This window comes from Salmo trutta, chromosome 20 (genome assembly GCF_901001165.1).
Source record: "Salmo trutta chromosome 20, fSalTru1.1, whole genome shotgun sequence".
In the NCBI taxonomy this organism is placed as follows: Eukaryota; Metazoa; Chordata; class Actinopteri; order Salmoniformes; family Salmonidae; genus Salmo; species Salmo trutta.
In genome coordinates this window covers 13,957,907-13,973,737 of record NC_042976.1, presented here as the reverse complement: position 1 = coordinate 13,973,737, position 15,831 = coordinate 13,957,907, and the positions used below count along the sequence as shown (strand labels likewise).

At 45.2% G+C, this 15,831-nt stretch overlaps 2 protein-coding genes across 2 annotated transcripts; one reads left to right on the top strand and one right to left on the bottom strand.

Annotated features, from left to right (window-relative positions):
* Positions 1 to 4,297: 4,297 nt before the first annotated feature.
* Positions 4,298 to 5,331, bottom strand: LOC115155588 (gamma-crystallin M3-like). Its single transcript, XM_029702327.1, has 3 exons — positions 5,250 to 5,331; positions 4,786 to 5,028; positions 4,298 to 4,664 (listed from the first exon to the last, which is right to left on the bottom strand). The coding sequence occupies exons 1-3, from the start codon at positions 5,277 to 5,279 to the stop codon at positions 4,359 to 4,361; spliced, it is 579 nt and encodes a 192-aa protein (XP_029558187.1). The 5' UTR covers positions 5,280 to 5,331; the 3' UTR covers positions 4,298 to 4,358.
* A 4,047-nt stretch (positions 5,332 to 9,378) lies between these two features.
* On the top strand, positions 9,379 to 10,367 carry LOC115155589 (gamma-crystallin M3-like). Its single transcript, XM_029702328.1, has 3 exons — positions 9,379 to 9,459; positions 9,681 to 9,923; positions 10,047 to 10,367. The coding sequence occupies exons 1-3, from the start codon at positions 9,430 to 9,432 to the stop codon at positions 10,320 to 10,322; spliced, it is 549 nt and encodes a 182-aa protein (XP_029558188.1). The 5' UTR covers positions 9,379 to 9,429; the 3' UTR covers positions 10,323 to 10,367.
* The last annotated feature ends 5,464 nt before the right edge of the window (positions 10,368 to 15,831 follow it).

The following is a 15,831-nucleotide window of genomic DNA, read 5'->3' as shown; positions in this document are numbered from 1 at the left end:
TTAGGTGCACATGTAGGTACAATACACATTTACAGTAGGTACAGTACACATTAGGTACACATGTAGGTACAATACACAGTTAGGTACACATTTAGGTACACATTTAGGTCAGTACACATTTAGGTACACATTTAGGTACAATACACATTTAGGTACACATGTAGGTACAGTACACATTTAGGTACACATTTAGGTACAGTAGACGTTTAGGTACACTTTTATTTTTATTTTACTTATTTCACCTTTATTAAACCATTTAGGCTAGTTGAGAACAAGTTCTCATTTACAACTGCGACCTGGTCAAGATAAAGCAAAGCAGTTCGACACAAACAACAACACGGAGTTACACATGGAATAAACAAACATACAGTCAATAATGCAATAGAAAAAGTATATATACAGTGTGTGCAAATGAGGTAGGATAACGGCGGTAAGGCAATAAATAGGCCATAGTGGCGAAATAATTACAATATAGCAATTAAACACTGGAGTGATAGATGTGCAGAAGATGAGTGTACAAGTAGAGATACTGGGGTGCAAAGGAACAAAATAAATAAAATAGATAACAGTATGGGGATGAGGTAGTTGGATGGGCTGTTTACAGATGGGCTATGTACAGGTGCAGTGATCTATGAGCTGCACTGACAGCTGGTGCTTAAAGCTAGTGAGGGAGATATGAGTCTCCAGCTTCAGTGATTTGTGCAGTTCATTCCAGTCATTGGCAGCAGAGAACTGGAAGGAAAGGCGGCCGAAGGAGGAATTGGATTTGGGGGTGACCAGTGAAATATACCTGCTGGAGCGCGTGCTACGGGTGGGTGCTGCTATGGTGACCAGTGAGCTGAGATAAGGCGGGGCTTTACCTAGCAAAGACTTGTAGATGACCTGGAGCCAGTGGGTTTGGCAACGAATATGAAGCGAGGTCCAGCCAACGAGAGCATACAGGTTGCAATGGTGGGTAGTATATGGGGCTTTGGTGACAAAACAGATGGCACTGTGATAGACTGCATCCAATTTGCTGAGTAGAGTGTTGGAGGCTATTTTGTAAATGACATCGCCGAAGTCGAGGATCGGTAGGATTGTCAGTTTTACGAGGGTGTGTTTGGCAGCATGAGTGAAGGATGCTTTGTTACGAAATAGGAAGCTGATTCTAGATTTAATTCTGGATTGGAGATGCTTAATGTGAGTCTGGAAGGAGAGTTTACAGTCTAACCAGACTCCTAGGTATTTGTAGTTGTCCACATATTATAAGTCAGAACCGTCCATAGTAGTGATGCTGGGCGGGCTGGCAGGTGTGGACAGCAATCGGTTGAAGAGCAAGCATTTAGTTTTATTTGCATTTAAGAGCAGTTGGAGGCCACGGAAGGAGAGTTGTATGGCATTGAAGCTCATCTGGAGGTTAGTTAAGACAGTGTCCAAAGAAGGGCCAGAAGTATACAGAATGGTGTCGTCTGCGTAGAGGTGGATCAGAGAGTCACCAGCAGCAAGAGCGACATCATTGATGTATACAGAGAAGAGAGTCGGCCCGAGAATTGAACCCTGTGGCACCCCCATAGAGACTGCCAGAGGTCCGGGCAACAGGCCCTCCGATTTGACACACTGAACTCTGTCTGAGAAGTGGTGAACCAGGCGAGGCAGTCATTTGAGAAACCAAGGCTGTTGAGTCTGCCGATAAGAATGTGGTGATTGACAGAGTCGAAAGCCTTGGCCAGGTCGATGAATACAGCTGCACATTATTGTCTCTTATAGATGGCGGTTATGATATCGTTTAGGACCTTGAGCGTGGCTGAGGTGCACCCATGACCAGCTCGGAAACCAGATTGCATAGCGGAAAAGGTACGGTGGGATTCTAAATGGGCAGTGATCTATTTGTTAACTTGGCTTTCGAAGACCTTAGAAAGGCAGGGTAGGATAGATATAGGTCTGTAGCAGTTTGGGTCTAGAGTGTCTCCCCTTTGAAGAGGGGGATGACCGCGGCAGCTTTCCAATCCTTGGGGATCTCAGACAATACGAACGAGAGATTGAAAAGGCTTGTAATAGGGGTTGCAACAATTTCGGCGGTTAATTTTAGAAAAAGAGGGTCCAGATTGTCTAGCCCGGCTGATTTGTAGGGTCAAGATTTTGCAGCTCTTTCAGAACATCAGCTATCTGAAGGAGAAATGGGGGAGGCTTGGGCAAGTTGCTGTGGGGGGTGCAAGGCTGTTGACTGGGATAGGGGTAGCCAGGTGGAGAGCATGGCCAGCCGTAGAGAAATGCTTATTGAAATTCTCAATTATCGCTTCTTGAAATGCTCAATGATTAACACATTTAGGTACAGTACATGTTTAGGTACACATTTAGATACAGTACACATTTAGGTACACATTTAGGCACAGTACACATTTACAGTATATACAGTACACATTTAGGTACACATTTAGATACAATAGACATTTAGCTACACATTTAGGTACAGTACACATTTAAGTAAACATTTAGGTAAAGCACAAATTTAGGTACAGTACACTACACATTTTGATACACATTTAGGTACAGTACACATTAAGGTACATATGTAGATACACATTTAGGTACACATTGTTACATAGTACTTATATTCTTCAACTTTTATACTTACTTTTGTAGATATTAGATAAGGAAACAAATGCTAATTAATTGTGGCTCACCTTCCCCTCACCCTATTTTTATTGTTTTAGATAACTGTTACCTTTGTAACCCTCTCACCAGGCTCGAATATGACTCTCACAATATTAACTTATGCAGAGTATCTCAGCAGCATGGGATGTTAGGTGAGAAGGACATCTCCAATAAGAATTCCTATTGTAAACTATCTAGGGTTATGACAATAGGGTATTAACTTCAGATGAAATGATTATAGGTTTCTGTTATTGAATCAGGATAGACCATCCCATGCATGAAATTAAATTGAAACAATCAATGACTCCACCAACTCAATATACATAACGTTCCATATGTGTATTAAAACATTTTCAAACACAAATACATTTTCAGACACAACAAAATAAATAAAAAATAATAAACCCCAATGAGTCGTGCACAACCTGTGTCCAAATTATTTCAAGTTTGCTTAAATAAACCGTTGGCGCGCGTTGGCGCTAAAAAAAATGACGACACCCAAAAATATCCTAAAGCACCTCACGTTGTGGTTACTCACTGCTTGGTAGATATTCCCTCAGCGAAGTATGGCAGTTCCATGCAGGTTTCCTCACAAAGTCCAAGGCAAGCACAGCTACCCATGCAGACAGTACTCCTTAGCCGTAACCGATATCCCATGGGAACACGAACTCGTTAAGCTTCCCAAGCAATTATCTCCCGGTGTCACACGATGCTAGGCTAACCTCAATGCTGGCAAATACCTCCACGACGAGACGGTAGCTTCAGTCTTTACTAAGTTTTAACAAAATTATAACAACTCTTTTATAAAATAAAACATGTATTTCCCTTCATATCCTAGTAGGTATGGGTTTTGTTCTAATTCTGTCTTCTTTTATAATTTCTTTACCAACCGTCCTAAGGTAAAACGTCCATCCTTTCATCAACGTCTTTTTCCCTCTCTTTTTTTCCCAGGCCTCCTGTTAACCAGGTCAACTCCCATTGGCCACAACTTAACAAGCAACCTTATTGGTCAAAACTTAAACTTCAAAGTAAAACAAACTATTCACTTATACATTAAATAAATATTTCTTCAAAAGCATAATGCATTAACAACATTACAGTTTAGGAGCAATTAAATAATCTTTTAAATATCTAACCAATTAATTATAACAAATAAACTCAATACCTGGTTCAAACAAGGGTATTACACCTTGATTTTGAAAGTTTGTTTATTTGAAAATCCTTAAAATTGTGCACTGCAAAATAGCATGGCAGGATCGAGTAATATTTTCTAAATTAAAGATCTGAGATATCACTGGATATTATTTTACATCTAGCCTACAGTACATCGGGCTCCCAAGTGGCACAGCGGTCTAACGCAATGCATCTCAATGCTTGAGGTGTCACTACAGACACCCTGGTTCGATTCCAGGCTGTATCACATCTGGCCCTGATTGGGTGGCGTACAATTGGCCGAGCGTCGTCTGTGTTTGGCAGGTGTAGGCTGTCATTGTAAATAAGAATTTGTTCTTAACTGACTTGCCTAATTAAATAACGTTTAATTATCTACTGTACACAATCATATCTACACAGAAACTTTGAAATGTTAAAGATGCAGGGTGTGAAATAATGAAATGTTCAAACATGAAGTGCTCTGACTAAAACCATCACAAACAGAAGACAATTTAGCAGTTTTAAAATAGGAAAAAATTTAATCAGCAATGTTCATACAACATTTGAAGAATTTACATAGACATGTTGTCCATGATACGCCTCATGCTCATGAACCTCATGCCACTCATGCCGCCCATGCCTCCCATTCCCATGCCCATCTCTCTGAAGCTCCTGTACTCTCCAGGCCTCATGTACATCTGCCTGCCTCTGAAGTGGGGCTGCTCGTACATCAGCCAGTGGCCGTCCATCACGTTGCAGGACTGGCAGTCGGACATACGGTAACGCTCCTGGATGGAGTCACAGTCATCCATCATCTCGTGCATCTGACCTCCGAAGTTCTCCCTCTCGTAGATCCTCATCCTGAAGTTTCCACGATGCTGTTAGGAGGAAAGAACACGTTTCATTGATCAGATAAATTATTTATAAACTTGTGTGATATGAGAGATTTCTTTTCAATGACAAGATTATTCTAGTTTAACATGAAATATCTCAACCTACCATGGGGATCATGCGACAGGACCTGAAACCATCGCTCATTCCCATCATACTCTGGTAGTCAGAGTACTCTCCCCTCTTCATGAAGTACTGGTTTCCCATGTAGTTGGGGCGCTCGTACATCATGAAGCATCCACTCTGGACCCTGCAGGATTGGCACCTGCTCATGTAGGAGGAAATGTCAGGGCAGTCGGAGCTGCACTCATAAGAGCGGCCCTGGAAGTTCCTGTCCTCGTAGAAGGTGGCCTGAAAATAAAAAGGAATAATTTCTAGAAATTAAACAATTGTACAAAACAAACATTTTAGATACATTTGCGATGCTATTCAGTCACAATGGTAACCAGGTTATCGGGATAAGTACAGCTATCATGTTGTAGTTTAGGGTGCTAGAGCATCACAGCCCTTTTGTAGAACAATCTATGAAAATTAAAGAATAAGTAAAAAAAAAAAAACTTCCCCGTTCTTACCCTGCCCATGTTCATGCTGGTGTTGGACATGTTTGCTCACTGTGCTGCTGGTTGCTGCTCCTGAACTGACTTCCTACTGGGTTTAACCCTTTCTTTTATACCTGACCAAACCTAAAGAATCCCTAGCTCCATTGTTCAAACCCCTGACCCAGCACCATGCTATAGAGGCGTACTGAGGCCACATTTCCAGGGACTGGATCCCTCACTGTCTTTAGAAAGGCTGCTTCTCAATTGGCTGTTTCTCAAACAAAGTAACATAAAGACTTTTGAGAGTAGCTAGTAACAGCCTTGAAATGGAAGGTTCTCCATACACTGAGCAATACTTTAAAAAAAAAGATTGCACACGATTTATTAAGACATTTAGAAGAAATCACACATATTGACTTAAAGGGGAAATCTACAGTTGAAACAATAACAAAGCACACCCCACCTCTGTTTTGGTAAAAAGCTGAAAGATGTGCCTGGAGAAATGTAATCACTCTCAAATTCATAGACAGAGCTCTGGATGTAAGGACTGACCATCCAATATATGATCATTACTGTTTTAAACATGTTTGGAGGCTATAAAGCATTTGTTCACATCTACAATATTTACAAACATTGGATTCAAACAAGCTCATATTTTGCGTTCTGATGGGGTACAACAGTTAAACTAAGGTTATGATGCATTTATAAATGATATTCTTCAAGAACCAATGGGTATATATATTTTGTTCACAATGGCTTAATGTAGACCGACATTCCTACTCATTGAAATGACGTGGAAACATTGATTCAACCAGTGTGTGCCTAGTGGATAACCAGTGTGTGCCTAGTGGGTAACCAGTGTGTGCCTAGTGGGTAACCAGTGTGTGCTTAGTGGGTAACCAGTGTGTTCCTAGTGGGTAACCAGTGTGTGCCTAGTGGGTAACCAATGTGTGCCTAGTGGGTAACCAGTGTTCCTAGTGGGTAACCAGTGTGCCTAGTGGGTAACCAGTGTGTTCCTAGTGGATAACCAGTGTGTTCCTAGTGGGTAACCAGTGTGTTCCTAGTGGGTAACCAGTGTGTGCCTAGTGGGTAACCAGTGTGTGCCTAGTGGGTAACCAGTGTGTTCCTAGTGGGTAACCAGTGTGTGCCTAGTGGGTAACCAGTGTGTGCCTAGTGGGTAACCAGTGTGTGCCTAGTGGGTAACCAGTGTGTTCCTAGTGGGTAACCAGTGTGTGCCTAGTGGATAACCAGTGTGTGCCTAGTGGGTAACCAGTGTTCCTAGTGGGTAACCAGTGTGTGCCTAGTGGGTAACCAGTGTGTTCCTAGTGGGTAACCAGTGTGTTCCTAGTGGGTAACCAGTGTGTGCCTAGTGGGTAACCAGTGTTCCTAGTGGGTAACCAGTGTGTGCCTAGTGGGTAACCAGTGTGTTCCTAGTGGGTAACCAGTGTGTTCCTAGTGGGTAACCAGTGTGTTCCTGATGGGTAACCAGTGTGTGCCTAGTTGGTAACCAGTGTGTGCCTAGTGGGTAACCAGTGTGTGCTTAGTGGGTAACCAGTGTTCCTAGTGGGTAACCAGTGTGTGCCTAGTGGGTAACCAGTGTGTTCCTAGTGGGTAACCAGTGTGTTCCTAGTGGATAACCAGTGTGTGCCTAGTGGGTAACCAGTGTGTGCCTAGTGGGTAACCAGTGTGTTCCTAGTGGATAACCAGTGTGTTCCTAGTGGATAACCAGTGTGTTCCTAGTGGGTAACCAGTGTGTTCCTAGTGGGTAACCAGTGTGTGCCTAGTGGGTAACCAGTGTGTTCCTAGTGGGTAACCAGTGTGTGCCTAGTGGGTAACCAGTGTGTGCCTAGTGGGTAACCAGTGAATACATAATTAAAAGTGAGTTGTTACTTAACTAACCTTTATAGATGATAACTATGATACTAAATACATTTGTACAAAACTATTTGTATTATGTATTTCTAAATCAAATACATCAATAATGTATTCATTTGTTAATTAAATCGATTGAATGGGATCTTAAAATACCCAATGCAGCTGTTTTTATCTCAATATCAAATCATTTCTGGGTAACAATTAAGTACTTTACTGTGAAGCATGGTGGTGGCAGCATCATGCTGTTGGGATGTTTTCCAGCGGCAGGGACTGGGAGACTAGTCAGGATCGAGGCAAAGATGAATGGAGCAAAGTACAGAGAGATCCTTTATAAAAACCTGCTCCAGAGAGCCCAGGACCTCAAACTGTGGCAAAGGTTCACCTTCCAACAGGACAACGACCCTGAGCACACAAACAAGACAATGCAGGAGTGGCTTCGCGACAAGTCTCTGAATGTCCTTGAGTGATCCACCCAAAGCCCTGACTTGAACCCGATCTAAAATCTCTGGAGAGACCTGAAAATAGCTCTGCTGCAACGCTCCCCATCCAACCTGACAGAGCTTGAGAGGATCTTCAGAGAAGAATGGGAGAAACTCCCCAAATACAGATGTGCCAAGAAGACTCGAGGCTGTAATCGCTGCCAAAGGTGCTTCAACAAAGTACGGAGTGAAGGGTCTGAATACTTATGTAAATGTGATATTTCATTTTATTTAATTTTTTATGATTATGATTTATGATTATTTTCATCATTATGGGGTATTGTGTGTAGATTGATCAGGAAATGTTTTTTTTATTAAGGCTGTAACGTAACAAAATGTGGAAAAAGTCAAGGGGTCTGAATACCTTCCGAATGCACTGTACAAATAGCAGGAATTTTGCAACAACAAAAAAATGCAGGACATAACATATCATACTAAATATATTATGAAATGTAATATGTGAAGACATATCTGATATTACACAACTATATTGAAATGTATGGGTTTTTTTATTTTAAGAAACATACAACATAGTGTGCTAAAAGCCTTATATTTTATATCTGGGAACATTTATTTGAAAACTTTTTCGAGATATCTTCAGAATTACAGACAATGCATCATTGACGTTATTAAGGTGACTTTGTGTTTGCTTGTTTGCTAGCAAGCTACTTAATTGTGCTATTTTAAAGATGAAGGAAGGATAAGCAAGCATACACAATCTGCCAAGTCACTGAACAAATGTAGCTGATTTACTATACTTCCGAGGGACTCACTGCACAACCTCATAGTTAACAATCACAACCCCGAGAAATGAGAAGCTGTGGGAGGAGCCAGAACCAATTTGTTTGCTGAGCCACAAGGTGTACCCAGAGCCACTTTATAGCATTAGATGGATTTTACATTTACGTCATTTAGCAGATGTTCTTATTCAGAGCAGTTTACAGGAGCAATTGGGGTTAAGTGCATTGCTCAAGAGCACATTGACAGATTTTTAACCTAGTCAGAGCAGGGATTTGAATTCCTGACCTTTCTGTTGCTGGCCCGGCACTCTTAGCCACTAGGCTACCTGCCTCCCCACGGTTTACCCAGTGTCGTGGGCAGCAGCAAACACAAGAAATACAGAGGCAAACAGTTTGTCCAACTGTTCTAATTTAAAGATGACCAAAATACACACCTTGTAGTTTAATTTCCAGTGTTCAATGTGCTTCATAACAAGCCAGACAAAGTTGTTTTCTAGCTAGCTAGTCTGGTAACATTTTCTATCAGATAGCTACAGTATCTAATGTTAGCTATCATAGCAACATTCTTTACAGTTCAGGATTAGATTCAGTCTTCATCCAGGAACCCTGTCTGCAGTGAAACAGAGAGCTCTGTTGGTGTAGAGAGCTCTGTTTATTTACTTAGATATACACTGAGTGTACAAAACAAGAACACCTTCCTTATATTGAATATATGTATATAGAGCAGAGGCCGAAAAAGTCTTAAAAGATTTTGACAGCAAGCAGGACTAAAATGTTAACACTGACATCAGCTTTAGGGAGCAGTAATTTGGTGGTCAATAATGGTTGCAATTGAAATCAACTGTGCAGGTGATTTTAGCACGTATTTATGGTTTAAGGAGAGATCAACTGGCGATAATCTAGTGGCCATCGATGGTTACAATAGGACCTGAGGGATCCAGTCCCTGGAAATGTGGACGTCACCTCAGTGGCCTCAATAGGCCTCTATAGCATGGTGCTGGGTCAGGGGTTTGAACAATGGAGCTAGGGATTCTTTAGGTTTGGTCATGTATAAAAGAAAGGGTTAAACCTGGTAGGAAGTCAGTTCAGGAGCAGCAACCAGCAGCACAGTGAGCAAACATGTCCAACACCAGCATGAACATGGGCAGGGTAAGAACGGGGAAGTTTTTTTTTTTTTACTTATTCTTTAATTTTCATAGATTGTTCTACAAAAGGGCTGTAATACTCTAGCACCCTAAACTACAACATGATACTTGTACTTATCCCGATAACCTGGTTACCATTGTGACTGAATAGCATCGCAAATGTATCTAAAATGTTTGTTTTGTACAATTGTTTAATTTCTAGAAATTATTCCTTTTTATTTTCAGGCCACCTTCTACGAGGACAGGAACTTCCAGGGCCGCTCTTATGAGTGCAGCTCCGACTGCCCTGACATTTCCTCCTACATGAGCAGGTGCCAATCCTGCAGGGTCCAGAGTGGATGCTTCATGGTGTACGAGCGCCCCAACTACATGGGAAACCAGTACTTCATGAAGAGGGGAGAGTACTCTGACTACCAGAGTATGATGGGAATGAGCGATGGTTTCAGGTCCTGTCGCATGATCCCCATGGTAGGTTGAACATTATTCTTGAAAATAAAGTATGTTTTGATGGTGGTATTCTTAACAAAATGAGTTTGCATATAATTTCACTGATAAATAAAGTAACCCTATGATGTTCTTTCCTCCTAACAGCACCGTGGAAACTACAGGATGAGGATCTACGAGAGGGAGAACTTCGGAGGTCAGATGCACGAGATGATGGACGACTGTGACTCCATCCAGGAGCGTTACCGTATGTCCGACTGCCAGTCCTGCAACGTGATGGACGGCCACTGGCTGATGTACGAGCAGCCCCACTTCAGAGGCAGGCAGATGTACATGAGGCCTGGAGAGTACAGGAGCTTCAGAGATATGGGCATGAGTGGCATGAGGTTCATGAGCATGAGGCGTATCACTGATATGTGTTAGATATCTCATATTGACCAAATAAAAGTGATTAGTAATCCGAAACAATTGAGTGTGCTACATTATTTCAATATTTTGGTATTGGGGCACAGCATAAGCGGTATTAGGTTCATGAGCATGATGTGTATCATTGACTCATGCTACTATATACTATAAACCATTTCATATATTGTTTGCTACTATATATAAACCATTGAATAAAATAATTCACAAACCTATTTTAGTGATTTTAAGCCCTTTTTCTACTTACTCAGAGTCAGATGAACTCTGACCAATGAAGCATGCTGTTCCAGTATACTTCCAGTCATAACACTAACGCTAGTTCAACTACCATAGACATAAACATTTCATCCATCAGTTCATTTGACTCTGGTTAAGTAGAAAAGGTCTTAATTGCCAAAGTCTCACACTATCCATTTAATGTATCCATTTTTAAGTGTGACAACAAATGTACCAACTGATTAATAAATGTAATATAATGTACTGTACTGTATGTTGCATAATGTTAGCATAATTGGTCTCAGCTATATGCCAATGGTTGCAGGTGTGTGAACAAGAAATCAAATCTAATAACATTTGATTTGATTTCATTTCATTTGATTTCTTGTTCACACACCTGCAACCACTGTCATATAGCTGAGACCAATTATGCTAACATGATACAACATACAGTACAGTATCTAGTGGATCATTGGCAACATGATTAGCTGAACAGCTTCATTGACTCGCAAATACTTTTGGGTAACACTTTATTTGAAGAGTGCCTACATAAGGACTTCATCATATTACATTTATTAAGCGTACATGACAGACCACGTTTGGTATAGAAATATACATACTGGTATACAAGATTTTAGCATCAAGCCAGGATTTTCCCAGGGACATTAAAGGCCACGTGGCTGGCCACTCTTTGGAAACCATTCCACACAGTTGCTCACTGAGCAACAACTAATCATTATTGTTTTGAAAAGTCATAGACAATCGTTCAATAATATAATCATTATTTTAGAAAAAAATGTTTATCTTTAATTTACAATCTGTAGAAGCTATGAGAATAGAAATGTTCAGTACTTTTGTGAAGCCTCACAGCACAGTTGAAAAATATATGGCAAATAGAAATCCAAAATGGATGGTGTTAAGAGATAGATGGGAGGGGTTGAATGGAGCTGAAGGGTGGGACGAATAACAACAAGATAACCAATGTAAAACATACGGGGTCTGTAAAATGTATATAGGTGTCACGACATCGACTGAAGGTGGCGCCCCTCCTTGCCCGGGCGTTCCGGACCCTGGCCGCTGGAGCGGGGTGGAATGAGAGGGCCCTTATAGATCACTACCGGTGTAGTCTTAGGGAGGACGTCCGCCAGGAGTTAGCCTGTCGGGACACCACCATCACCCTGGACCAGCTTATTGACCTGTCCATCCGACTGGACAATCTGCTGGCCGCCCGCGGACGTCCGAACCGGGCCCTGCTCATTCCAACTCCCAGCCCTCCTGCTCCAACGCCTATGGAGATAGGGGGGGCTGCAGCCAGGAAGACTGGAGGGGGAGCCCTCTCCTGCACCCACTGGGGTCGCAGAGGGCACACTGTGGACCGGTGCTGGAGGAGCTCGCCCGGGAGTCCAGAGGGCAGGCAGAGCACTCCTTTGACATCTCAGGTGAGTCAGCACCAGCCTCACACAGAGCCGCCTGTCAGTCACATGCATGCATTAGTTTCCTTTTCTGCCTTTTCCCCTCACTCCTGGCTTAAGGCGTTAGTCGATTCAGGCGCGTGGGGTTGCCGCTAAGTTATGGATTCCCCTGGTCCAGTTGGACCAACCCTTCCCCGTGCACGCCTTAGACAGTCGACCACTAGGGTCAGGGCTGGTCAGGGAGGTCACCATGCCACTGGTCATGGTAATGCGGGGGGTCATGAGGAGAGTATCAGTCTCTTCCTCATTGATTCCCCGGCGTTTCCGGTGGTACTAGGGATCCCCTGGCTAGCCACTCACAACCCTAAGATTTCGTGGAGACAGAGGGCTCTTAAGGGGTGGTCAAAGGAGTGCTCGGGCAGATGCATAGGGGTTTCCGTTGGTGCGACTACGGTGGAGAGTCCAGACCAAGTCTCAACCGTGCACATTCCCTCAGAGTATGCCGATTTGGCTATCGCCTTCAGTAAAACAAAGGCGACTCAATTACCACCTCGTCGATGAGGAGACTGTGCGATAAACCTCCAGGTGGGCGCTGCACTTCCCCGGAGTCATGTGTATCCCCTGTCTCAGGAGGAGACAGTGGCTATGGAGACATACGTCACTGAGTCCTTGAGGCAGGGATACATTCGGCCATCCAAATCACCCGTCTCCTCAAGCTTCTTTTTTGAGAAGAAGAAGGAGGGGGGTCTGCGCCCGCGCATTGACTATAGAGGCCTAAATTCCATCACGGTGGGTTTCAGTTACCCGCTACCTCTCATCGCATCAGCGATAGAGTCATTTCACGGGCGCACTTCTTCACGAAATTGGATCTCAGGAGTGCGTACAATTTGGTGCGTATCCGAGGAGGGGACGAGTGGAAAACTGCATTTAGTACCACATCTGGCCATTATGAGTACCTCGTCATGCCATATGGGTTAAAGAATGCTCCCGCCGTCTTCCAATCCTTTGTGGACGAGATTCTCCGGGACCTGCTCAGTCAGGGTGTGGTGGTGTACATCGACAACATTCTGATCTACTCCACTACACACGCCGCGCACGTGTCTCTGGTGCGTAATGTGCTTGGGCAACTGGTGGAGCATGACCTATACGTCAAGGCTGAGAAATGTGAGTTCTCCAAACCAGCTGTCTCTTTTCTGGGGTATCGCATTTCCACATGGTGATGGAATGTGGGTGGTGATGGAATGTGACCGCATTTCGGCCGTGCGTAATTGGCCGACTCCCACCACGGTGAAGGAGGTGCAGCAGTTCTTGGGGCTTGCCAATTACTACCGGAGGTTTATCCGGGGCTTTGGGCAGGTGGCGGCTCTCATTACCTCACTGATGAAGAGGGGGCCGGTGCAGTTGCGGTGGTCGGCGGAGGCGGACAGGGCCTTTAGTCGCCTGAAGGTTTTGTTTACCGATGCTCCAGTGCTGGCGCATCCGGATCCCTCTTTGCCATTCATAGTGGAGGGGGACGCGTCCGAGGCAGGGGTAGGAGCCGTGCTATCACAGCGCTCGGGCACGCCCCCGAAGCTTCGCCCCTGTGCTTTCTTCTCTAAGAAGCTGAGTCCGGCGGAGCGTAACTATGATGTGGGGGACAGAGAGTTGCTGGCTGTGGTAAGAGCCCTGAAGGTGTGGAGACATTGGCTTGAGGGGGCGCCTCGCCCTTTTCTCATCTGGACGATGTTCTTTACGAGATTTCAGTTTACGATCTCGTACATCCCAGGTTCCCGGAACATTAAGGCTGACGCACTGTCTCGTCTCCATGACACCGAGGAACGGTCCACCGATCCCACTCCCATACTTCCAGCCTCCTGCCTGGTGGCACTGGTGGTCTGGGAGGTGGATGCGGATATCGAGCGGGCGTTACAGGCGGAACCTACTCCTCCTCAAGGTCCCGTGGGTCGTAAGTACGTCCCGCTCGGGGTCCACGATCGGTTGATCCGGTGAGCGCACACGCTACCCTCCTCGGGTCACCCAGGGATTGAGCGGACGGTGTGTGGTCTTAGTGGGAAATACTGGTGGTCCACCTTGGTGAAGGACGTGAGGCGCTATGTCTCCTCCTGTTTGGTGTGCACCCAGTGTAAGGCTCCTAGGCACCTGCCTAGAGGGAAATTACAGCCCCTCCCGGTTCCACAGCGACCATGGTCCCACCTGTCGGTGGATTTCCTCACTGATCTCCCGCCGTCTCAGGGCGACACCGCGATCCTGGTCGTTGTGGACCGGTTCTCTAAGTCCTGCCATCTGCTCCCTTTACCCGGTCTTCCTACGGCCCTGCAGACCGCGGAAGCTCTATTCACCCACGTCTTCCGGCACTACGGGGTGCCTGAGGACATCGTCTCTGATCGAGGCCCCCAGTTCACGTTCCGGGTGTGGCGGGCGTTTATGGAGCAACTGGGGATTTCAGTCAGTTTGACCTCAGGTTTTCACCCCGAGAGTAATGGGCAGGTAGAGAGGATAAATCAGGATGTGGGCAGGTTTCTGCAGTCCTACTGCCAGGACCGGCCAGGGGAGTGGGCGAGGTTCGTGCCATGGGCCGAGATGGCTCAAAACTCTCTTCGCCACTCCTCTACCAACCTGTCGCCTTTTCAGTGTGTGTTGGGTTACCAGCCGGTCCTGGTGCCATGGCATCAGAGCCAGACAGAGGCCCCTGCGGTGGAGGACTGAGTCCAGCACTCTAGGGAGACCTGGAACACCATCCAGGAATCCCTGGAACGGGCCAGGGGACGACAAAAGGAAGGTGCTGACCGCCGCTGCAGTGAGGCCCCCGTGTTTACCCCAGGGGAGAGAGTCTGGCTCTCGACCCGGACCCTGCCCCTCCGCCTTCACTGCCGGAAACTGGGTCTGCGGTTTGTGGGGCCATTCAAAGTCCTGAGGAGAATAAACGAGGTGTGTTACAGGTTACAACTTCCTTCTTATTATCGTATTAACCCCTCATTTCATGTGTCTCTCCTCAGGCCGGTGGTAGCTGGTCCGCTGCAGGATGCTAAGGTGCAGGAGGTCCCTCCAGCCCCCCTGGACATCGTACACAGTCCGGTCCATCTTGGACTCCAGACGCCGGGTGAGGGGCCTGCAATACCTCATGGACTGGGAGGGGTATGGCCCGGAGGAGAGGTGCTGGGTACCGGTGGAGGACATATTGAACCCAGCGCTGATACGGGAGTTCCACAGCCTCCATCCGGATCGCACTGACCTCGCCCTCTGGGGCGTCCTCGAGGCCGGCGTCGGCGTGCTGCGGAAGCTGCGTGTCGGGGGGGGTACTGTCACGACATCAATGGAAGGTGGCGCCCCTCCTCGCCCAGGCGGCGCTCGGCGGTTGTCGTCGCCGGCCTACTAGCTGCCGCCGATCCTCTGTTTCACTTTCTGTTGGTTAGGTCTAGGTTAGGCACGCACCTGTTTTGTATTAGTTGTTTAGTGGGGGGGTATTTAGTCTGGCTATGTAGGCTTGTTGTTTGTGCATGATTGTTTTATGTCAGGACGATTGTTGTCTGAGGAACAGGTGTTTCCCTCTGCCTGTGGTTTCGCAGAGTTTATTGTGGGCTGCATCCCTGCATTGTGTGTGGGCTGGTATTTTAGCACAGTTACAAATAGAAATCAAACTGGATCGACATCAGATATTGAGGAAGACCAGGACTAAAAACAAACAAAATATAACTATTGTAAAATAGACCGTCTGTAAAATGTGTATAGTATGTATAAACTGAAAGTAGAAGTCTACTGTAAGTGTTAGGGTTTATTAGTTTACTCCAGCTGGGGGAGGGGTGCTAGGGTTTGCGGGGAATAATAAAGGTATATTCTAAAAAAAGTATGTATGGATATGCAGTTGAAGTCGGTAGATTACA